The sequence below is a fragment of the Eschrichtius robustus genome, chromosome 19 (genome assembly GCF_028021215.1).
Source record: "Eschrichtius robustus isolate mEscRob2 chromosome 19, mEscRob2.pri, whole genome shotgun sequence".
Lineage (NCBI taxonomy): Eukaryota > Metazoa > Chordata > Mammalia > Artiodactyla > Eschrichtiidae > Eschrichtius > Eschrichtius robustus.
Window position 1 is genome coordinate 20,418,135 of NC_090842.1, and position 23,278 is coordinate 20,441,412.

Sequence of the window (23,278 nt, forward strand, 5' to 3'; positions counted from 1 at the left end):
GAGAGGAGGGAGAGGCCCCTTGGAAGCTTGTGCCTGGTTTTCCCCCAGATTTTGCTCCACACACCCTTTTCCTTGGCTGATTTTGCTTTGTAACCTCTCACTGTAATAAATCTTAGCTATGAGTATGACTGTATGCTGTATCTGGTGAGTCCTCCCAGTGAATCCTCAGACCCGGGGAGGCGGGCGTCTTGGGGACTCCCGACACACCTGTCCTGAGCTGTGTAGCTCTCGCTGACACTTTAGAAGCACATGTATTCTCACTGAACACCTTGGAGCCAATGTACAACAACAATACCATCAGCAAGGAGGGTGAACAGCTAATGAGGGTAATACTCTATGCCAGGCACTGTGTTGAGGCGTCATTATATTATCTAATTGATTTCATTCTTACAGGAGTAGTCGCTATGAGACAGGTCCTGTTATTACTTCAGTTGCAGAGGAGGAAACTGAGGCTCAGTAAGGTGACATGACTTGGCCAGGGTCGCACGGCTAGTGCATGTGGTGCCATGTCTCAGCCCAGGCTGTCTGCTGCAGGGGCCATGCCCTTGTTTGGCTCTATAGTATGCAGAGCTTTTTTGGCTTTAGGAAAACCACCCAGCCTTCAGATCTCAGCTCTGCTCTCTGACCTCCCCAGCTAGGTTACCCTCCATGGTGTAGGTCCTTCTGGCTCCTCTGTATCCTTATTTTGTACTACTTCTCGGGGTTTGAAAATATGTGTTGCTTTCTGTGATGACCTGATTAATGTCTGCTTCCCTGGTAAGTTTAAAGTTGAAAGCATGAAAGCAGGGCTGGGGTGGTTTTTCTCTTGCTGAATCCTTGGTACCTAGCGTGGCACCTGGCACAGTGGGTGCTCAGTATTTGTTGAGTGACAGTGCCACAGATGGGGCACAGGTCGAGGCTGCCTGTGTCCCAGCCTCTGGTGGGCCTGAGTGGTACAGCATATGCTACTCAGGGGACAGGACCAGAGTGCTGAAGACCCAGTAGAAGGAGAGGGAGGTTGGGAGGAGCAGGGAATGATTCACAGAGGAAGGGATATTTGAACTGGATTCTGAAGGATGTATAGGAGTTTTCCATGTAATGAAAGTTGAGGTGAAATGAGGTGAGGTGGGCATACTGGGCAGAACAACAGCATGAGCAAAGGCACAGAGGGGTAAAAGGTGGGGGGAGGTTACTCTTCAAGGGTCCCATGCAGTGCTTTCCTTTGGTCTCTTGTGCCCTGTGGCACCTACTCACATAGACTTGAAAGTCCCCAGAGGGATCCGGATATTCTCAAAATCTTGGCCCCAAGAGCGCCATTTACTTATTTATTTACCTTGGCTGTGCTGGGTCTTAGTTGTGGCATGCATGTGGGATCTGGTTCCCTGACCAGGGATCGATCCCGGACCCCCTGCATTGGGAGCGCAGAGTCTTACCCACTGGACCACCAGGGAAGTCCCAAGGGCACCGTTTAAACCCTTTCCAGTACACACCTGCACAGCTTAGGGAGGCTACTAAAGAAACAGGACTCTTTGCCATCATTGTGCCCAACACAGAGATCAGAGGGAGGAAAGGGAGGCAGAGCACGCTGCCGAGGTCGCTGGAGAGCCCTCAGGCTGGAAGCTGGGTGCAGGCTGCAGCCTGAAGTGCAAGAAGCAGCCTCCCTCTTGGCTTCTCTCACCTCCCTGCCTTCCTGATGTGGTGGGCAGTAAGGGGCAGGGTGGCACACATGAAGTGGGGATTGGGAGAACCCATCTTGCCCCTGGGGAGCTCCCGTGGCAGCAGGAGAAGTGGCGTGTGCATATGCTTGTATACAGGGGTGGACAGAGTGGTTCTCAAGTCATTTCTCGAAGCTGCGCCTGGAGCCATGTCTACATGGAGTTGTGGCCTCGCAGGGAGGGTTGCTCCACTCTTTTGGCCCACCCTGGGTGCCCAAATCTTGACTCTCTCCCCCATCCCACCCCTAACATGAGCCTTCACAGAGCTCAGAACTGAGGAGCAGCAGCTCTCTGATGTTTTCTTTCCTGACAGGTGTTAACGGAGCCCGTGCCCAAGTGGAGAAACGTCCGAGGCCATAATCCTCTGGTGAGTGTGTTGTTCTATGCGTGAACCGCCAACTGCCCCCTAAGTGTGCAGGAACAGCGCTGCTGGTACCTGAGCCTGCACCCTGTCCAGACGTGTCCTTGCCCTTCACTGGGTGGTGGGGGAGAGGGAGGGGACAGAGGGAAAATGGCAGCATGTCGATGGTCTGAGGTCCAGGTGCTTTGAGGCCTGGCTGGGCATGTAAGGAGCCCAGGGACCTCCTGTCAGCTATCCCAAACTGTCCCAAGTGGTCGGCCCCAGCTACCGGGGGGCCCGTCTCCTGCTGCTCATTCTTACCCCACCCTCTCCTAGAAGAAACCCAGGTCTCCTCAGGCCTAGCCCCCCAGGACCTGTCCCTAAGTAACTAGCTTCCTTGGTAAACCTCTGATTGGGGTTTGCACTTGGCAATGCCCAGGGGCTGCCTCAGGCTCACCCTGAAGCTACCAGTCTGCTTTCCCAAGGGTGGACCTAGCAAGTAGGGGCTGTAATGTGCCTGTGCCCCTCCTACGTCCTTCCCCGTTCAGAAGGCTCAGCTCTGGCTGCTTGAAAGAGGTGGGTGGAGTCTGGGTCCTGTAAGAGTGAACTCAAGAAAGGGATGTTGGTTCTGGGCTCCTGTCCCATGATGGAGGAACGATTAGTTTCGTTTTTCAGGTAAGGAAACCGTGGCTGAAATAGGTTGCCCAAGGTCACACAGCTGGTAAATGACAGATCTAGGTTTGAACCTTGGACTAGGGGGAGCCTGTGCTGTCCCCTCATTTCTAGCAACACAACTGGCATCTCCTTGTGTGGTTCTTTAGACTCTGAGTTCTGCTAAGGGCAGGGAGTGTGTCTAATTTGGCTCACCGTTTTTTGCTAGAACATAGCACAGTGCTGAGCACTTAGTAGGTGCTTGTTCACTGCTTGATTCAGCCAGTATTCACTGCATGCCTGCCACGTGCCAGACACTATTCTAGACGCTGGGGCGGTGAGCACCTCGAAGCTTCTGCTCTGCTGGCCCTAATATCCCAGTGTGGGGAGGCAGAAGGCAATTAAAAAGTGTGTGATACGGCGGGTGGTGACAGGAGCCAAGAAGGCATCTAAAGCAGGTAAAAGGATATTATTTAAATAAGGCAAAACCTCTCAGAGCTTTTGAATAAAGAATCCCAGAGATGGGAAAAGAGTTTCACCTCTCAGCAAGGGGGAGAAGATGGAATGCCAGTCGTGGGCATAACAAGGAAGCTCAGAAACATTCCTGTCTTCTAGGAAACCGGGAGGAACCAGGGCTGGATCGTTATGTAAGACAACTAGAGTTGCGGACGTTAGGGGTTAGAGGTGACATTCACAGGACCCAGTCCCAGTCTCAGAAGTCTGAGTACCGTGGCACAAAGAGCATTGCCAATGACAGTTTTATAATAAAAAAAACAATAGAATTAGATATTTTTACACAAGTTTCCACTCTAGACAGAGGAGCAAGACTGATAGTTTTGTGAAAAGTCTCAGTTCATCACTTTATCTGAATCGGTTTTCTGATGCAGAAAGGTCTTTTTTTCTGCAGCTGTCAGGCAAGAGGGAGTGTTTCTCCTAACTTTTCTGAGATTCTTTCACCCGCAGTTAGGAGTTTGTAGTTTTCAATGCAGAGCACCGGAGTTTCATTAGTTAGCACCACGAGAAAAAGAAGCAAAAATGTGGAAAAGAGCAGAATAGGATTATTAGCAAGTGGAACATGGAGCAGGAAGTATTTTGTATCTACAGGCAGTAGAGAGTGATTGGGGGGATGGATTCTGTTTTAGAGAGGATGGTTGGGAAGGCACCTCTGACAAAGTGACATTTGAGCAGAAACCTAAACAAAGCATGGGAGTGAGCAGTGCAGGTATCTGGGGGAGAGTGTTCAGGCAGAAGGCACAGCAGATGCAGAGGCCCTGAGGTGAAATTGCACTTGGGTGTTTGGGTAACGCTAAGGAGGCTCATGTGGTTGCAAGCTCACAGAGCCAAAGGAAGAATGGTTGGAGACAAGATGGAAGTGATTGTCTAGGGCCCTGTGGGCCTTGGTAAGGGCTTTGGATTTCATTGTGAATGCAGTGGGAAGCCAGGGAGGGTCCTGAGCAGGGGAGTGACGATAACTGGCTCCTGTAGTGTAACAGGCTCCCTGGCTGCCGGATAGAGAGCAGGCTGCAGGGCTCAGGGAACATGATTGAATGCCTGAATGAATGCTCCCTGGGACTTTATGTAGGCTTCTGTTATAGCTGTTCCCAGGCTGTCCTGTAACTGCTCCAGTGTCTGTCTCTGTCCACTCTGTGACCGGGCTGGGAGTCCTACAGATACAGCACTGCATTCTCCCCTCTTTAGGGTCTGATGTACCAGGACGCCTGTCGATGGGGCCTCACGCTGCAGACATATGTGCAGCTTACCATGCTGGACCAGCACACTCGTCCTCAGGTACATTTCAGATGCTTGGTTTCAACCTTCTTAAACACAGTTTTCTTCAAATGAGTGGCGTGTGGTTGCCAGGAAGGGAAACCTCACAAGGAAGCCCCGCTGGGCCTTCAGAGCTGCTCAGCCTTCTCTGTCTCTGGGACCAAGGTCTCTGTTCCTACAGCTCTCTGAGGACCAGCCTCCAGTGGCCCCACCCACCAACCTCAGCTAGCCAAGAACTTGCTATGATGCCGTGTGAGCCCGAGTCTTCCTGACCCGACCGCTCCTGGGCTCGACTCCCTTTAACTCAGTTCTTCTCAAAGTGTGGTCCCTGGCCTAGGAGCGGCAGCGGCACCTGGAGGCTTGTTAGAAATGCACATTTTCTGGCCCCAGCCTGGACCTGCTGGATCAGAAATTCTGGGGTGAGGCCCAGCAATCTGGGTTTTATCACGCTCTCCAGGTGATTTTAACGCATCCCTTATTTCTTTGCAATTTGTTTGCATGAGAACTGCTGATCTAACCTTCACAAGGCTTGTTTGCATTCTCAGTTCAGGTTCTTGAGAGAAAGAATCTGATTGGCTCAGCTTGGGTCAGGTGTCCAACCCTGGTCCAGTCAGGTATTGGGGCAGGTCACAAACACGGCCACTTAGGCCCCTTCGATCAGCGGGGTGTGAGTAGGGGCAGAGTCTCTTAGAAGAAAGGCTGACTGAGAGATCCGGTTGGCACCTGTGGTTCAGAATGGCAAGTACAACCTAAGAGACTGGCTTTGGAGGCTGTCCTTGAAGGAGACAGGAGATCCATCGGCCAGTTTCTCTGACACAGCCATTCAGTGGTTTGATGCAAGGCTGGGCACTTGCAACCATAGCTATCATTCTTCTACAAATCTGTGTCTTTTAATATTAGAAAAAGATATGAGCAGAACCGTATGAATTTCTATCTCCCCAAAAATCTGTCTAAAAGATACATGTCAGAGTATGGTCTGAGGTTGGCATGCACCCTACTTTTCCTGAGTGGGCACTCGATTGCAAATGTAAATTGTATCTAGTATATCTGAATATAATGGGCTGTATGTGTGTTCCTCTGTTTAAGGAAATCTATCAGGAAGGAGGCAGAGAAAGAGAGATGGACAGACGAGGAAAGAGGAGAAGGAGAGAGGGATAAATGGGGAACTAGCAAAAGATGGGCAGCAGAGAGTCATAAGTAAGGAGAGGACTGAAAAACAGAAAAGAAGGCAGATGGACAGATAGACAAATAGGAGAGTCAGGAAATTCCTGGGTTATGGCTTTAAATCAGCCTCTGATTTGCTGGTCCAGGTCCCGTTGGGTGCTGTGGGCCAGGCTCAGTGAGAGCAGTGTTTGCCCACTTGGTGTCAAGAGTAAGAGCACCTCCGGCTTCCCAATGGGACACTGTGGACAAAGGGAAAGGCCTTCTGTGGAGGGTGTGTGCATGCTGGCAGAGAGGGGCCACGTCAGTGTCGTCCTCCCTCTTCCTGGGCACAGCCCTTTCCAGTTTTGAAGGGCAGCAGTGATCCCCAGCCAGCCCTGTGAGGAGGCGGTGAAGTTGGCAGGCATGCTGGTGGGGTTCCATAAAGCCACAGCCCAGCCCTCTCGGAGCTCTGCCTCTGCTTAAGCAAATGCATCCTATTTAGGTCCATGATAATCACCACACTTTGTGCTTGCCACCACTTTCCCGGGGGCCACTTGGCAGTTTTTCTAGCACTTCCCCAAACCCACAGTCCAGTGGAGCCTCACCCCTCCTGTGAAGGAGGCTGCTGCTGACAGGCCCTCCGCCCGGCCTTGCTGCACTGACCACTGAGCTTCAGGGTATGGTATGGGGAGGGTCCAGGGCCCAGGAAGCCTAACGTGGGACACACGGTTCTCTGGTGTCCACCTCCCTCTCCTGAGGCTTCTCAATTCTTGTATTCAGCATAGACCGTAGGCAGGGGGAGCAACAGGCATTCTTCAAGGCTTCCTGACCCCTTCCTCTTTGCCTGAGTTAGTGAATCACTTTTTGTTTTCTTGTAGACATTGCCTGTACGGTTGATGGAGCGGTCGATTCACAGCGCAAGATACGTTTTTGTAGAAAACTTGTATAGAAGGTACCGTAGTTTGCACAATCGATAATTTATTAAACCATTAAATTTTTAGAAATGAAATTGGAACTTATTTATCGAATTGACACTTACTGAGTACCTACTGTGTTGCCACAGTAACGCTGTGTAACAACCAACCACGAAACCTCAGTGACAGACAGCTCTGCGCGCTGATGGCTCGGCTGTCCAGGACGGTCGGCCCAGCGGCTCTGCTGACCTTGGCTGGCTCAGTGATATGTCCAGGGGTTGTCTGGTCTAGGGTGGCCCGGTGAGGGTGACTGGGGTGACTCATCTCTCATCTGCTTGCTGATCTTCCTCCTGGGACTGGCAAGCTGGCCTGGGCATTCACGTCTCATGGCGATGGCAGATCGAAAGCACCGTAAAGTTCTTTTTCAGGTCTCTGCTTCATGTTCGCTAACATCCACTGGCCAAAGCAGGTCACACCAGCCCACCCCAGTCTGAGAGGGGGCAGGGCCCTGTGGGTTACACGGCAAAGTGGGAGGAGACAGGGAGGGGTGAAGATTCAGAGCGACTAGAGCAATCAGTCCAGCAGTGTGCATGATATTTGTTGTGGTTTCACTCACAGCTGTCTTCTGCCCTCACGGGAGCAGACTGTCACACAGACCTAGCTGGGGGGGCTCTGGTGGCCCTCAGAGGTGTGGGGTCCTCCACTCCTGCGCTCAGTTGACTGCTGATGTTTGGGGGTCTTGGGGAATGGCCTGCAGCTTCTTCTCTGCGTCTCCCTTCTTGGTAGCTTTGAGCTTCACTCCCTCACAGAGCTGGTCCTGATATCTGCCTTCCACTCTACACCCTGGCTCCCTGTTCCCTCCCATCTGCAGCTGTGGTCCCAGCCTCTCTGTCTAGGTGGGTTGAGCCTCTCATTCTTTCTTTCCCTTTTCTTTTATTTATTTATTTTTGGCTGCGTTGGGTCTTCGCTGCTGTGCGCGGACTTTCTCTAGTTGTGGCGAGCGGGGGCTACTCTTAGTTGCGGTGCGCAGGCTTCTCATTGCGGTGGCTTCTCTTTGTTGTGGAGCACCGGCTCTGGGGAGCACCGACTTTAGTAGTTGTGGCTCGCGGGCTCTAGAACTCAGGCTCAGTAGTTGTGACGCACGGGCTTAGTTGCTCCGTGGCACGTGGGATCTTCCTGGACCAGGGCTCAAACCCACGTCCCCTGCGTTGGCAGGTGGATTCTTAACCACTGCGCCACCAGGGAAGCCCCTCTTGTTATTCTTAATTACTTCTTTCTGTTGGTTTTCTTCGTGGTATTCAAGACAACTTCTAATTAGATTGAACCATATGAAATTGTTAACACTTGACCAATTTTGACCTGCAAAAATGGCAGTTTTATGTGGTTTAACTTAGTATCTAGTTACTTGTTTGTCTATTGCAGGTCCCACCAACTGGACCATAAGCTCCTTGAAGGCAAGGGAGCACGTCTGGTTTGCTGGCCTAGCTGGTACCCAGCACAGAGCTGGCACCTGGGTGATACTCGTTAGCTATTGCTGGGTGTCAGGACCTGTGGCTGGTCTTTGGTCTCCAGCCCAACTTGTTCCCCAGCTGTTTCACACCCCTTCCTCTGAGGGCGCCACAAAAAGGCTTCTCCCTGGGTCCTGAGCTGCCAAGGATCGTGCCCTAGAGCCTGTGTGGTCCCAGGGTGAGAGCCTCTGCCCCCACCCACTCCAAGCATCCCCAGTGCTATGGGGTCAGGGTTGGCAGCCAGGGCAAGTCCTGACTGTAGCTTTGTCCTTTGACCTCAGAACTTTCTTGTGGGCTCTACCCTTCCAGCAGGCAGCATTCCTGATGCTGGAGCCCCGTCCGCACCTGGCTGCCTGCGTGTCTAGTGGGGCTGGCGTGCCCACTGCTAGGTTTACACAGCCCTTCGCCCTCCCTTGCTTCTGCTCATTAGTGCCTCTGCCACGGGGAAGACGGTCAGAGGAGAGGAGAGAGGAGGACGAGGGAACCCCTCCGGTGTTCATTTACTGCGGACCCCGGCAGTGGGTGGGACTCCCTGTGACCCTCGCGTAGCTGGGCTGTCTCTGTTTGCTAACTGCAGTCAGCCTGGCTAGTTCTGTGTGGCAGCCAGTGGCTCTTTTTGAAGAGGATGACCTGGAATGGAATGACCAGAAGTCAAGGGGAGAGAGTGGAGGGTGGACTTCAGTGCACCTCAGTTCCATCCTGGCTCTGGAGGCATTGTGAGCACACCCAGGTTCCTGGACCTCTCTGAGCCCTTCTGCTCTCTGATTCTGTTGTCCGTCTCTGGAAAGCCTTTGGAGTGGTTGCCTGGTTAAGGTTTGTGTCCCTTGCCCACATTGGTCTGCACGAAATTTGCCAGTTGAACCCCCTCCCCCCACAGGCTGCCTAACGTCTGGTGAGCTTGCCCAGGAGCTGCTTGTGTTGCTGGTCCTGGGCGCAGTTTTAAATTTTAGCTGATGTCCCGGGCTTTGGTTCCTCACACCCATGGTCCTTCATCTCAGCACTTCTGACGGGTGGTTCTCTGTTCCCTGACCTCCGTGGCTGTGGTCCAGGTGATGGGGCATTGATGGGGCCTTGCCCTGGGCTGTTTGGTGGGTAGGGAAAGGCTGTAGCTTTTCATTTTTTGAGCTCTTTTCCTCCATATTTACACCTCCCCCTGGCCCTCCCAGAATGCCTGGCATCTGTGGGTAGGATTTCTGTGGGACAGTGAACCACAGAAGAAATTCACAGCGTCCTTGTTTCTGTTCCCAGGACCTAATTGTTTTAAGTTCACGCAGCCTCCAGAGGGCATGGATTTCCTTGAAGATCTTGTTGGAGCCTCGAGACTGATCTCTGGTATCACTTGATGGAGCCCAAAGGCTGTGGGTTGGCCCGAGGGATCACTGTGGCACCCTGGGGGGCCAGGCCATCCGCCACTTTGGTTTCAGGGAAATGGGAGAAGGCAGTGCTCCTCAAACCCTTTCCCCGAAGTCTCCAAAGGCAGAGAAACGCTCACCCAGGCGGCCGCTTCCCTGCAGGTTTTCCCAGCCTGTGTACCCGAAGCAGCCGGCTAACTAACTGGAAATTTCTTTGAAGACTTCTCTTCGAAGTCTTTGCATTCTATCCCATAACATATCCTTGTGATTGTAACGACTGGTGTGCTCAGGACGTGGCTGGGAGTCCCCCTCACTCAGCCACGCTCCCCAGAGAGCCCGAGTTTGGGCGGCAGAGATCCAAGGGCAGGGGCAACAAGAGGCACCTTCCCAGTGCAGGCCATGCACTTGTGGGACTGGTCCAGCTTATCTGAGAGTAGGCACGGCTCACGCGGTTGAGGGGCAGGCCAGGGACCCGTGGGCAGGAGCTACAGTTATTGTCCTTCCGTTTGAACCCTCAAGGCAGCACTGAGATGGGCACTGTTGACCGTGTTTGGCAGATCAGGAACCACGTGGGGTCCGAAGGCCTTGCTCCTTCCTGGTTGGGCAGGAAACTGACTGGGGGGCTGACCTGCACACTGCTATGTGGGGCAGCAGTGAAGGAGGAAGTGGTGAGGCATCTAGATTTCTCTCTTTAAGGCCAGAGGCTTCAGGCCCCAGGGGAGCCCCCAGTGTGCTGGCTCCGGGGGACCAGGCCTCTGCCCCTTTCCACCCAGGCCCTATACTCAGCTTCTCCCACAGACTCCGTGCATCTTGTTAATGCACCCATGCTGCTTCTAGGGTGGGGCCCGAGAGCCTGCATTTCTAGCAGACAAGCACCCTAGGTAGCCATCATCCTGCTGGTTGGCGTCACACTTGGAGGGGCAGCCTCCGAAGAAGGCAGCAGCCAGGTGGCCCGCAAGGGGCCCTCTGTGCCAATCATGGTCCTTTCCCCTGGGAGTTTTGCCCCGTGGCTTCCTTGGGGCCTCACCTGGGCCTTAGGGGTCGTTGAAAGCAACACCTGCGGGCTGTCTTTGTGGGGGGCAGCGGGGCAGGTGGCAGCCAGAGTGAAAGTTCTTCATGGAGCAGGATTTCCTCAGCTTCCTGCACCACCTGCAGTTTCTTCATTTCACATTTGTGGCTTCAGCGTTTGCTTGTTGGGGGTTTTGTTGTATCACCTTTGTTTTCAGGGTCTCTGGGTGTATTCCTAGGTCAAGAGTGAGGCAGCTGTAGGCCAAAGGTTTTCTTTTTGGAGGCACAGTAAACAGCATTTCTAGCCAGAGCTAAAGAAGTGACAAGTGGGAGGAAGGGAAGGACGTGGGCTTTCTTCTTGGTCACTTTCGTTAGAAACCCAGCTTCTCTCCATGCAGTGGGCCTTCCACAGTGAAGTGGTGCTGCAAAAGTAGATGTTTCCCTGCCCCCCAAATACAGATTACCATCATTTTGAGCCTAAACCAAATGATGCCTAGAACTGGGTTTGGCTGGATCCTTTGCTCATACCCAGAATAGGATGGTTTGGTTCCCACCCGTGGGAGTTCGGCTGGGTACTGGGAACCACAAGACGGCTTGTGTGGGCTGTCAGCTCTTGCCTGGGAGCTTGTGTGGGGACAGCCCTTACACAAGGCGGGGGTGCATGGCTGCTGCCCCTTCAGCCTTGGGGTTGGTCCTTTTCTCTTTCACAGCAGCCCTTGCAGCCTTGGCTTGGAATCTGGAGGGACTGGGATGGAAGGAAGTACGGTAGGCATGGCCTTGCTGTCTGCAGTTGCAGGCTCGGGTGCCCAGAAAAGCCCACATTCTACAGTTCTGCATCCCCCAAAGCCAAATTTCTGGAAGGGCTTTCTTGCCTTTTGGGCCTCGGACAAGTGAGGAGCTCCTCCAGGGAGAGACCCGCCTCTTTTGCCCCCATCCTCACCCCAGCGAGTTTGGGGTGGGCAGAACATACATGCAATTATGCCACCAGGGGTTAATTGCCAACAAGGAAGATTCTGGTTCCACAGTCTCCTTGAAGACTTAAAGAACCTGAAGAACTTCTGAGGTGTGGGCGCTGTGCTGGAATGAACAGCTGAAGGTGGCGAGAAAGACTCAGGCAGCTAAAGCGGCCACGCAGGCCACTGTGTGGCCCGACCCTGGGGGCTAGTTGAACACACAGGTTTTACAGGATCGCCTGATTGGTGTTTTCTAAGAGCAGAAGGAAGGGAATTGCATGGGGCCCAGCTGGGGAAGTGACACACTGACTCACCTGGGGCTGCCGGTGGCGGACATCCATTAAGACCCTGTGTTTGGAACAACAGGCGGGTCTGCCTACTGCCCTGATTGGCCCTGGGGACTCACTGCCTGGGTCATGGGCCTGCGAGCGGTGGCTTTCCTCAGGCTGAGGCTAGAGAGACACTGGACGGGCCCAGGGGCAGCCCCCTCAACTGACAGACGGGGCAGGTGGGGTTGGGGCACGTGGTGCAGCCAGGAGCATATGGGTTTGGGGGCCGCCGAGAGCCAGGCTTCAGTCCCTGGCTCAGAGCTGGGCTGAGCTTCTCTGGGCCTCAGTTGTCCTCATCTATAAGTTGGGGCTAAAATTGACCTCACAAGGTCTTGTGAGAAACAAAAGAAAGTCATGTGTACAAGGAGGCTGGCATTTGAGTGTGTGATTTCTGTTTTAACCCATGCTCTCTGGGCCTCAGGGGGAAGGCGGCAGCAAACTGTGCCAAACAAAACAGCAGGATTCGTGTGGACCCGTGATCTCAGTTTTGCCCCCCTAGGATAAGGGGAAGGCACCGTGAAACCCCCTCAGTCCACCGTTGGTGGGTCTGCAGAGAGGTGCTGCCCTCTGTGTGTTCTGTGGAAATAAAAGCAGTGCCTTGGTGGTGGTGCTGGGCGCCCCATTCTCGAGGCAGACACAGGAGGAGCCGGGCAGATTCCCAGGAGAAAAACGGCAGATACAGATAAAACAGCGCCCGCTGCCTGACATCCCTCAGAATCATGGAAGGCAGCTTCCGTTTCCTCACTCCGCTCAGCCGGTGGCCAGTTGTCCTGGACCCCCCCAGCACATGGCTCCTGGCAGTCTTGGAAGGGTTTTCTGGAGGTCTGCCGGCCGACGCTGCCCTCAGGGAGGCTGCCCGGAGCCATCTGCACAGGGGACCTCTGAGGAGAGCATCGGGAAGGGAGGACCTGCTTCTTCCGTTTCCTCGCAGTCCCAGGTTTACCTGCGCCAGGTGGGAATGGGAGGTTCCTGAGCCACCCAGGGGGTGTCCTGAGACCGCCTGGAGCCGATTTCCAGCAGAGCAGTGGCTCTCAGGCCCCAGCACTTTTTGTGGTGTCAGTTGGTTTGGTTTTAGTTAACACTGTGCTACCTGTGTCCTGAATTGTGACTCAGTTTGGTGGCCACAGCTAAGGGTATCCTCCCAGCTCTGGGGTTTGACGGAACCTCCCTTGAGCCTTACAGACACCGGTGAAGTCCTCAGGGGCAGTCTCACACCAACTGTCCAGCGTCCATGACGTGGGAGGCTGTTGGGCAACTTTCCCTCCACGCGTGCTGCTCACTTGCCCACACCCTCGAGTTGCCAGTCTGTGCTGTGTCCCCAGGCTGCGTGTTTGGTGGAGCGAGTGGGGCTGATCAGCAGCTTCTTTTTTGCAAATCCTCATTCCCTCGGAGTCAGCTTTGTTCCAGAGAAGGAAAACATGTCAAGAAGAGTGGTTTGGTGTCTGAATATCAAATACTCTCAGCTGCAACTAACTGCAGCCCAGCTCAAAGTAGCCTGAACACTGAGGTTGTTACCGGCTGTCTTAACAGCAGGCTTTGGGGTTGGTTTCATTCGGTGGCCCTAGCGCTGTTTCTCTCTGTTTTCCTACTCTATCTTGTTTGTGTCCTCAATATGATTCCCTCTTGGTGACACAATGCCTGTGGCAGAACTGGGCTTCTCATTGCTGGCCAGAGGGTGGATGTCTTGCCAGTGGCTCTCCTCTAAGCGTGAGGAAGCATGGTTTCCATAAACCCCAGCAAACCTCCCTCATGTCTCACTGGTCAGGTTGGGTCCTTTGGCCTGGGCTGATCAACTCAGCCTGGCCAGCGGAGAGGACGTCCCTCAGACGTTGGTTTACTCTGAAGCTTGGGCTGGGGTCAGGTTTCCCTGAACACTCAGGCCTGTGGGATGGACCCTGAATAGATCATGGGCTACTTTTAAGGAGGTAGGAGGAAAGAATTGGGGGATGGGCAACCATATGAGCCGTGATCACAAAGTTGTTACCTTTAGTATCTGAATTTTGGTCCCTTCTGCAATGTCCTGGGACTTCCTCCCTCTCCCCTCCCCTACAAAGCCTCCCCCACTTATTCGGGGGGGGCGGGTGCTGGTCCTCACACGTTAGTCTGCTCTGGTGTCCCTGCTGAAGTCTGATGCCTGAGACCCCTCAAGGCGCTGACAACTGCCCGTCTGCCCCTGCTGTTCTCCCGGGCGCCGTGCATTTTCCTGCTGCTCTGCCAGGCACAGCTCTTCTGCGCTGAGGGCGGTCGGGTGGTCTCAGGGACTAGGGGAGGATGTCCCCCTCCAGTCTGTGCCCCGCCCCATCGTTTGGGCCCCCAGGCAGGGCTGCTTGAGCCTGTCATCTTCAGAGCGCCTTCCTCCACGCCCATCCTGCCCCCTCCCCCAGGTGGGAGTCAGTTCACCACCCGTGGCGGGGGCAGCTGCAAACCACCCTCTCCACCGGCCTCTTTTCCCCGCCTCCCCTTCTTTAGTCAACAGGCAGAAGACCCCCAGCTGCACACAGCTCAGGCACCTCCACTCCCCTGTAGCCCGCCTTGCCAAACCCAGTTCTGAGTGGATCCAAGATGATATTCAAGTCGGGTGGAGGATGTTGAAAGGAATTCCTCTCCTGGGCCTTTGAGGGTCACCCCGCAGCTGCCTGGTTTGTTTCCTCCAGCTGCTGCCCCTCCTCCCGCTCTTCCCTGCTCATTTCCTCCAGGGCAGAGGACAGACGCCAGGTCTCTCTCACTTGTGGGCTGCTTCTTCCTTTCTTTCTTTTTCAGTTATCACTTTAAATATGTAGTAATTCTCCCCCCACCCCCACCCCGAATTGAGAACTAGCAGGTTGTTAAATTTTGGAAAATACAGAAAGAGATAAAGATAAAGAAAAAAATGTCTCCCATAGTCCTACAGTTCAGAGAAAAGCACTCTTAACCTTTTGGTGGTTTTCTTTCCAGTCTCCTTTCCAAAATGTGTGGATGAATACTCTTGAAAGTATGGTTGGGTCGTGCTCTATGCACAGTTTTATATCCTCCTGTTTTCATTGAATAATGAGAATTTGATTATGAGCATTTTCCATGTCATTAAATATTATTTTATAGCCTCATCTTTCAGTTGCTGTGTGGTTTTCTGTTAGATAGATGTACCATGATTTAGTTTTTCATTATTTTTTAAATAGTGCTACAGAGGGCAGCCACGATTATTTCCACAAAATAAATTTCTAGAGGTGAAACAGGTTTGCTGTTCCACCTCCCAGCCTGAGCGCTGTCCGTGCTCTCAGGGGACAGGCTTCATAGCCCCTTCCTTGGCTTGGAGTTCAAATCCCAAATGAATTCTCCCCTCGGGCAATGCCAAGATACTTGCTGCATTATACCATCAACCGTCCCTGGGCAGCAGGAGGTCGGAGGTGTTTCGGGTCCTTGTCGTCACTACCCGCCCAGTATCATGTGATCACACTATGTCATGGTGCCCTTGGCACTGCCCTTTCAATAAAAGCAGTGCCCAGATGTTCTGGGGGAATGGCACAGCCCAGGAACTTTCTCATGGGATAATAAAACGCTTACAACTCTCATTACAGTGGGAAGATGCCTGAAGTGGACTATGTGGTCCTCTCGGAATGGTTTGACTGGATTGTGAAGAACATCGATGTGTCCATTGACTTGATCGGTGAGACAGTCCCTCCCTGGCCTCCCTCCCCTGGGCCCAGTGAGGAGGTGGTTGGCTGGGCCCCAAGCAGCAGGGGCGGTGGGCAGGGCCCTCACCATCAGCGATTCTTCCCCTACCTTGACTCAGCCTTCTCCCAAAGGGCAGATAGAATCTGGGGCTTTTGGTCCCTCCTGGAGAAGCACCCTGGCCAGTTCCTCAAACTGCTTTCCCCTCGGTCTGTTGTGATATGATGGGTTTTTTCTAGTTTGTAAAGGAGTGAGGAGGGACAGAACCTGGACAGTTACTGAGAGAGGCCGGGTGCCAGGCCCTGTGCTAAGCTCTGTCAATGTACGGAACCTATTCAGCTTCACGGTGACCCTGTGGGGCTGGTGACGTGGAAAGAGAATGAAAGTCAGGATGAGGGTCAAGATGCCTGTCTGGCCACACAGCTGGTCTGCCTCTCCTGCTCAGGGCTGCTGGCAGATGTTTCTCTCCACGCCTTGCCCACACGCCTTCCTTCCCCCTACCCCTCACTTTCACTTCCAAGCCATGAACAGAGTAATTAAAGCCCCATATATGTTTTTTAAAATCTCAGTTTATCTCCAGACCACTCCTGAGACCTGTTACCAGAGGCTAAAGATGAGATGTAGGGAAGAGGAGAAGGTCATTCCACTGGTAAGAGCCCCTTTAACCTGGGGAAAGGTGCAACTTCATCCCAGCCTGGCCCCACCCTCTTGTGAGATCATTGTGCTGTTGTTGCAGGGAGAGAAACAGGAACTGAGCACGTTGGAGGGTGAACTCTGACTTCCTCTGAGCTGGAGACCCTGTGTGGTGTCCAGGTCTGCTTCACTTCCTGTGGCCCCAGACTCAGTGGTGGGCACCCCCGGGGCTCAGAGGCGTCCCTTCTCCCGTTCCCACCCAGGTGTCCCCCGGGCTTGTTTGGTCCACCTCCTGAAAATTGCTTGCCTTTGTGCCGTCCCCTGGATCCTCGCTAGGACGTGCCCAGTTGCTCGCTGCTGCATTGCCAGTGCTTGGCACAGTGCCTGGCTGGGAGGTGAAACTCACTAGTGTCTGCCCAGTGCCTCACCCTTCTGGGTTCTGGCTCAGGGCCACATCAACTCTAGTCAGGGCTGTCTTAGCAGGCTTGGACTGCTCTCCTTGCCCTGGTCCCTCACTATCCGCATCCCCCTCAGAAATCCATCCTCCACAGTGCTGCTTGGGTGATGTCTCCAGTACAGAACACCGCACATGCAATTCCCTAACCCCACCTGCTTCAGTGCCTCACCACTGTCTAGGATAAAGTCCCCACTTGTAGCATGCCATCCGAGATCCTGCATGATTGGCTTCATCCACTTCCACTCCCTGCTTTTCGTGCTCTGGCCATAAAGAACTAGTTGTGGCTACACATGCTCTCGCTCTGTCTCTTCCCCTCTCTCCCACTCTCCCCCTCTCCCCCTCCCCTTTCCCCTCTCCCCTCTCCCCTCTCCCCTCTCCCCTCCCCCTCCCCCTCCCTCTCCCCCTCCCCCTCACTCTCCCTCTCCCCTCTCCCTCTCCCTCTCCCTCTCCCTCTCCCCCTCCCGCTCCCCCTCCCCCCACCCCTCACCAGGGAGTTACACAAATGTACCTTTGCCATAGTGGTTTATTTTGCCTCAGGTGTCACCTCCTCCAAGAAGCTTTCTCTGACCTTCCCTCTGTTGTGGTCCCCCAGCCTCTGTGCTTATTATGATCACAGCCATTAGGACAAATATTCTGAAACTATTTCTTTATGTGTTTGCTCCCCATCCCTCAGAAAACTACCATGAACTTTTTAAGATTAGATCTTATTCCCTCTGCATCCCTAGAATGTGTCCCAGGCCTTGGCACCTAGGGGTTGCTCAGTTAATATTGATCGGAATGCCCCATGTGAATGCCACTGGAAGTACACAGACAGAGGCTGGGCAAGCATTTACTGGGATATCATGGGGGTCTGAGCCCAGGATGGGCTGGACTGGGGTCCTAGAAGGCCAGTCCAGCTCCTGAGGCCCTCCCAGCCTTGTTTGCCCCAGGCACCAGCAAGGTGGATTCCAGCCATGAAGACCCAGGCCTCGTTCTGGGCAGCTGCTTTGAAATCTGGAGACAGGAGTGATTAGAGTAAGGGTGAAATGGGGCGGGTCTGGGCCAAGCTGGGACGGGGCACAGCAGCTCTGTGCAGTGACCCAGATGTTCGGAAGAAGTGACAGATCTGGAGTCCTTCCAAGTCATTGTCCAGGACATTGTCTTAATGGTTTTGACAAGGCCTCCAGGACAAGTCTGTTGTTGCCAAGGGAGAACTCGGTGGTGGGTAAAGAGGCAGCAGTGTGGTTTACCCGAGAGCCTCAGGGCTGGGAGTAAATTGCTGCTTGAGGAGGTGTTTGCCGGCGGCTGAGAGCACCCGGGCCTGCCTGTGGGAGAGTGCCGTCCAGTCCTACCGGATGCACAGGCGTGGATGCCTTAGGGGCGGGTCCGGGCCTCTTTTCCCTTGGGTTTCACCTTGTCCTCCTTCTGAAGTTGGCCCTTAAGCTTTCAAGGATCCACAGGTTACAAGTTGTCTGTTGGGGTGAGAGCAGCCGAGTGGGGCTCCTGGGCCAGTGAGGGCCGCAGTCCTCTTGGTGGGAAGGACAGAGGGAGGTTCAGAGGCTTCCCAGGCCCCCGTGAAGGAACAGAGGCCCTGCTGATGGAGAAGTGGCAGGAAACGAGAGCAGCCAGGTGGGAGGATGCGTCCAAAGTGCCAGTGGAGCAGAGTGCGCTGGAGGGATGGGCGGGTGGCCAGAGGGAGGGTTCAGAGGCTTCCCAGGCCCCCGTGAAGGAACAGAGGCCCTGCTGATGGAGAAGTGGCAGGAAACGAGAGCAGCCAGGTGGGAGGATGCGTCCAAAGTGCCAGTGGAGCAGAGTGCGCTGGAGGGATGGGCGGGTGGCCAGAGGGACGCTTCTGACTGTTGGGACACGTGGGCTGGCCGGCAGAGTGCTTGGCCGCATTTATCATTGTCCATCTGAGCCAGGGTGGCTGTTGCGGGTCCTTAGTCCAAGCCACTGCCCTGTGGTCATTGACATTCACCTCACCTGCCCCTGAGACCCCTTGGGGGGGAGAGATCTGCTCCCTACGTCCTCCTGACAGCCCTTGCATTTTTCCCCCCTCCGGCAGGAATACCTGGATGCTATTCACCACCTGTACGAGGAGTGGCTCATCAAAGGGAGCCTTTTCCCCGTGGCGGCCCCTGTTCTGGTAAGCCCCCCTAACAGGGCGGGAGACTTTTCTAGAAGGAGGAGCGACTCGGGGGATGTCGGTCACTCTGCAGCTGGAGAATTTGAAAGAAGGAAGCGGGGAGGGTGGAAGGGACTCTGTCTCACAGTCCCCGTTCTGGACTGAGCCTTAGTGAGCTGGACAGACCTGGGAGAAGGTGACCTGTCCCAGTGTCATTACACCGGTGGCACAGTAGCATCTCACTTATCCAGCATTGTCAGCAAAGGAGTGTTCCGGATGGCCAGAGCCCCTGGACCTGGGTTTTGGCTTTAACCGCTTAGGGTGGTGGTCTTTCTGACGTGCCCGTCCCTTCTCCAGTGGGTGGCAGGCCCAAAGCCTCATTGCACCTTTTCTTGGTGACCCAGGGCATCTGAAGGAACGTCAGTTGCTGTTCTGGTCTGTCACACAATGATGCCCCCTTAGGAGGTGCTGAGGTGTGTAGGACTGTTTGCCCCAGACTACTAATGCCTTTGAATTCCCGTGTTTGCTTTTTACCCTCCTTTCTCCTGCTGGCACTCACCATTTCTAACTGTGTTGATGCTTCTGCCCCATTAATGTTTCCCCACTTCCTTGTCCCCTCGTTTTCTGATTCGCTGCTGCCGACTTTCTTTAGGCAGGCCATCGGGTCCCTCGGACTGTTAGGAACGCGTGTACAGTGTGGGATCTGAGGGAGGGCCGTGTACAAACTTGTGTGCGTGGCCTTGGGGACATCTGTCTGGGTTGCTCAAACGCTGTACTCATGGCTCTTCACGCTGGAAAGTGAGACATTACTGTACTGGATTTTTAAAGAAAATTTATTTTTTTTCCCTCATTATAGAAAAATGGTTGATATCAAATGATGAGAAAAAAAGCATTCATGAGCTTGCTGCAGGGACGACTATCGTGGATTCTTAAGTGAAAATATAGTTGAGAATGTGGATTGACTTAGAAACGGGAGCTGTTTGGCCCTAACCTTCCTTTTTCTCTGCCTGTGACCTTGGGCTTCCCTGCCTCTCCCTGCCTCATTCTGCCTGCCCCCGTCTCTATCTCTTCATCAGTGAAGGGAGGATGATGTTGAGGTCAAGGGCAGCCCTGTGACCTGTGTGTTTAATTTCCAGGTGATTGAGGCTGACCACGACATGGAGAAAATGTTAGAACTCTTTGAACAAAACCGGCACCGAATACTAATTCCAGAGGATCGGAAGCTTGGTCCATAGGACGGGGAAGATCATGCCAGAGAAATGCCCGCTGCTGCCAAGTTAGCTCTCACGAGCAATTTGGAACAATCCACTCTCGGGAGGGCTTTCTATCTGGGCACATTTGTCTTCCTAATGGTCTTCTCTCCTTTACCAGTGTCTTTATCCTGGGATTCTGGCCCTCGTGGGTAAATGACATGATGGGACCATTGGGTTTGTCGCGGCCCTTTGGTGTCGCAGCCTTGCATTCCCCCGGTGCTTCTCCCGGTGGTTTCCCACCTCTGGATTCCTCTAAGTTAGGGAAGAGCCACCTGACTGACCCTGGGCTCATGGTCTCTAGCCCTTCAGACCATCCTCGAGGGCGAGGTAGCGGTCTTACACCCCAGGGGAGGAAGTTGAAGCTCAGACAGGCTAAGGGACTCCCCGGGGTCACACAGCCAGTGACAGTGGAGTCAGCACCATTCAGACTTTCGGTGACTCCCAAACGATCAATCTCTTGCCCCAGGCTGCCTCATCCCAAGAACCCTGCCTTCCCTGCTGGAGAGCCCCGCACGTGCGTGGGAGTGTGTGTGTGTGTGTGTGTGTGGGTAGCGGGGGCAGCGGTGCATGCAGCCAGCATCATCATTTTCTCCTGATTTGAGCAGCTCCTGAGGACAGTTAGCATTTCTAGACTTTCACAAAATTGTGAGGTATTTGGCTCGAGCCCAGTGTTCAGTGATTCACTAACATGAGGCTGATGTGGTACTTACCACCTCGTCATCGGGACTTCCCCATCCTCAGAAGAATCATGGTTTGGCTCCTGAATGGTGCTCGGTCTTCTTGGTGACGAAGGTCCTGCTTGAGCTGCTGCTGATTCCCCGGCAGGGCAATGGCCTGTGGCGCCAGGCTGGTGTGCCCAGTGCTGTGCTGGGGCAAGGGGCTGCCAGCCTGGCTTCTGAGGCTCCCTTCCTCCATAGTGGCCTTGTGTGAAGAGCTTCACCCTTGGAATTCCTGGGAGTTTGTGGCCCAGGGGAGAGACACAGTGGCCTTACGTCTCTTTGAAATGTTTTTCCATCCAAAGGGACACCATGGGCCCTAGGGCATGAACCATCTTTATTAGTTCAGAGAATATCTTAGCTCCGCTCAGCTGTAACAATGCACTGAAGGCACGGCTGTCTCCTGAGTCAAGTAGGAAGCAAGAGAAAGGAAGAACTTTCTCTTCGGGGACAGTCTGGGCAGGAAAGTTGGGGCTGGCAAGCAAAGGCTCTTGGAGCACTAGAGCTCCTGAATTTTGGAGGTGGGTGGGGAGAGCTTCCAGAAGGCTGTTTGCAGACACGGGGAAGGATTGATTATGAACTTAGGGAAACAGGCCTTGGCCTCTCCCGAGTGGTGGTTGGTGTACCTGAAGGTTGGAAGGCCTCGTCCCAGCCTCTGTGTGAGTGTGGCTCCTGTGCACGCAATTCTCTGACGCTACATAGGTGAGAGGTGCCCCTGGTGGCCCGGGCCCAGAGGCAGCGCTAGGAGGGCAGCACTCTGGCTTCCGGCCCTTTCTGGCTGGACTGACTCCTGGGCCATGTGCACAGGGTGAGGGCGGGAGCCCGGTGGGGATGTGTCTCTCAGCCCAGTTGTTGGTGATGGACCAGAAACCTGGGGGAGGCAGCGCCTCTGCTTCCAGGCATCTAGACATGCCGGGACCATCTTTGGGCCTTTGCAAACAAACAGTCCAATTTCCCCTCAATTTGAGCATCTGTTTTGGGGGAAATGTGATTTAAAAAAAAAAAAAAAATCTTGCTCTGTGATAGCCAATAAATCCTTCACTTAAAACCTGGTGATAATTTTGGAGTGCTTCCTATGCCAGTGATTCTAGGTCCCTGCAGCATCCTTGTACCAGCAGGGTAATGTTTTAATTTTTAAACACTGTGTTCCTAACGGGATGTCCAGGTCCATAAGAGCTCTCTGTCCTCCCACCCCGGCATCTTGGAGAGGATGCTATATGTACCCACAGTGGCTGGGGCTTGTCGCAAAAATCTCCCGGCCCAGAGATGTCATAGGAAATGGCTGGAGCCTAGCCCACCAAGGGTTGCTCTCCCCCATGTGGCAGGCAGGGCTGGTGGTGGCAGGGGTCACAGAGCAGTTATGAACACTGCTGAGAACCAGGGCAGGGAAAGGGCAGATGGCACGTGGTAGGCACGGGGCCCAGTTCCTCCAGCAGAGGGAGGCACTCCCCAGGGACTCCCAGGAATGGCTGTGAGGAGCGTGGCAGGGCTTGGCAGGCCCTTGCTAAACATGGACCCTGGGAAGTGCTGTCACCCAGCTTGTTTTTCCCTTTCTGTTTCTCTTCCAGCCTCTTTTCTTCCTTTCCACCTGAGCCCCTCACCTAGATGAGATGTGCCCCCCTGCCTGGGGAATGCATCAGTCAGAGACCCTTCCTGGGACTCCCGCAGGCTCCCACCATCTGACCTGTGGAAGGAAGGATTGAGGTATTTATTGCTCTGAGAGCAGGTAGGAGATGTTTCCAAAACCTGTCTACCCCTGGGTGCTATGGAATCCGCTTCGCCCTCGTTTTCCTAGAGCCTGGGGCCGGATGGGGGAGCTCACTTCAAATGCTCACACATCTGCGGAATGAGTAACACTCATCCCCTTGGCCTCTTCACCCTGAAGAGTTACAGTTATTAAAATAATTGACAAGCTCTTGGAGACGTCAGCCCTCCACTGTTGAGAATCTAATAACAATAATATTGTGCCCAGTGTCTCTGGGCTTTGGCAGTTGATTACTTATTTACCAGAGGCCCCAGGGTCACAGGCACATGCTTTCTTTTCCTAATAACCCCAACCTTGTGGCTCCCCTAAGGCTGGGGTGAGCTCTGTGTTCCTCTAGTTTCCGTAAGATGGTGAACTTGGCAAAAGCTGTCATTAAACAGAAGCTAGGAGAAAGCCAAGCTTGTGGAATCAGAATGGGCATTGGCATTTATTGCTCTTTTCTTGAATTTCTGCATTTTTTGGCTTTTTCTTCTCCAAGACTGGGGTCTGTGGAACACAGGTGTCCTGGGAGATAGTAATAGGTGCTCTGAGAAAAGAGGGTTCTGTAGTCCAGAAAATTTGGGAAACACCACCTGGGTACTCTCTCTGAGATGCACAAGGTACATTAGCCTAGATAAAGTCAAGAAGTCCTGCAATAAAAACACCTTCTAAACTTTTTTTAGCCAGGGACTCTCAAACTCACTTGACAGTAGAGCCTCCCATTTGGGGAATATACATTAACAATCTCCAGATGTGCTAATGTTCCTTGGAACACACATTGGGAAGCACTGTTTTAGGGGGCCTGCAGCTGCTGATGACTCCTGGTTCTGTGTCCTTTGGGATGCTCTAGCTCATGGTTCTCTAACTTCAGAGCATCTGAGTCCTCCGGTGGGCGTGTTAAAACACGGACTGCAGGGCCTACCCCCAGAGTTTCTAATTCAGTAGATCTGGGATGGGCCTGAGAATTTGTTTTCTAATGACTTTCTAGGGAATGATGAGTCTGCTGGTCCAGGAACCACCCTTTGGGGACCACTTCTCTTAGCTTGATGTTTTCTAGAAGTGGA

General features: G+C 53.6%; 1 protein-coding gene across 4 annotated transcripts in view; it reads left to right on the forward strand.

Annotated features, from left to right (window-relative positions):
- TK2 (thymidine kinase 2) overlaps positions 1 to 21,681 on the forward strand; it is a 28,909-nt gene extending 7,228 nt beyond the window's left edge. The window contains exons 4-11 of one of the 4 annotated variants that reach the window (XR_011071511.1): positions 2,008 to 2,061; positions 4,384 to 4,473; positions 6,474 to 6,547; positions 15,214 to 15,302; positions 15,877 to 15,956; positions 16,044 to 16,120; positions 18,442 to 18,522; positions 19,638 to 19,694. Coding sequence is in view for 3 of the 4 variants with exons in the window: in XM_068528832.1 (XP_068384933.1) it covers positions 2,008 to 2,061; positions 4,384 to 4,473; positions 6,474 to 6,547; positions 15,214 to 15,302; positions 15,877 to 15,956; positions 18,442 to 18,522; positions 19,638 to 19,736 (567 nt within the window). In the remaining variant the exon portion in view is untranslated. Of the gene's footprint in view, positions 1 to 2,007; positions 2,062 to 4,383; positions 4,474 to 6,473; positions 6,548 to 15,213; positions 15,303 to 15,876; positions 15,957 to 16,043; positions 16,121 to 18,441; positions 18,523 to 18,905; positions 18,997 to 19,637 lie in introns of those variants that run through there. The other 3 variants (XM_068528832.1, XM_068528833.1, XM_068528834.1) reach the window with 3 other exon arrangements.
- The last annotated feature ends 1,597 nt before the right edge of the window (positions 21,682 to 23,278 follow it).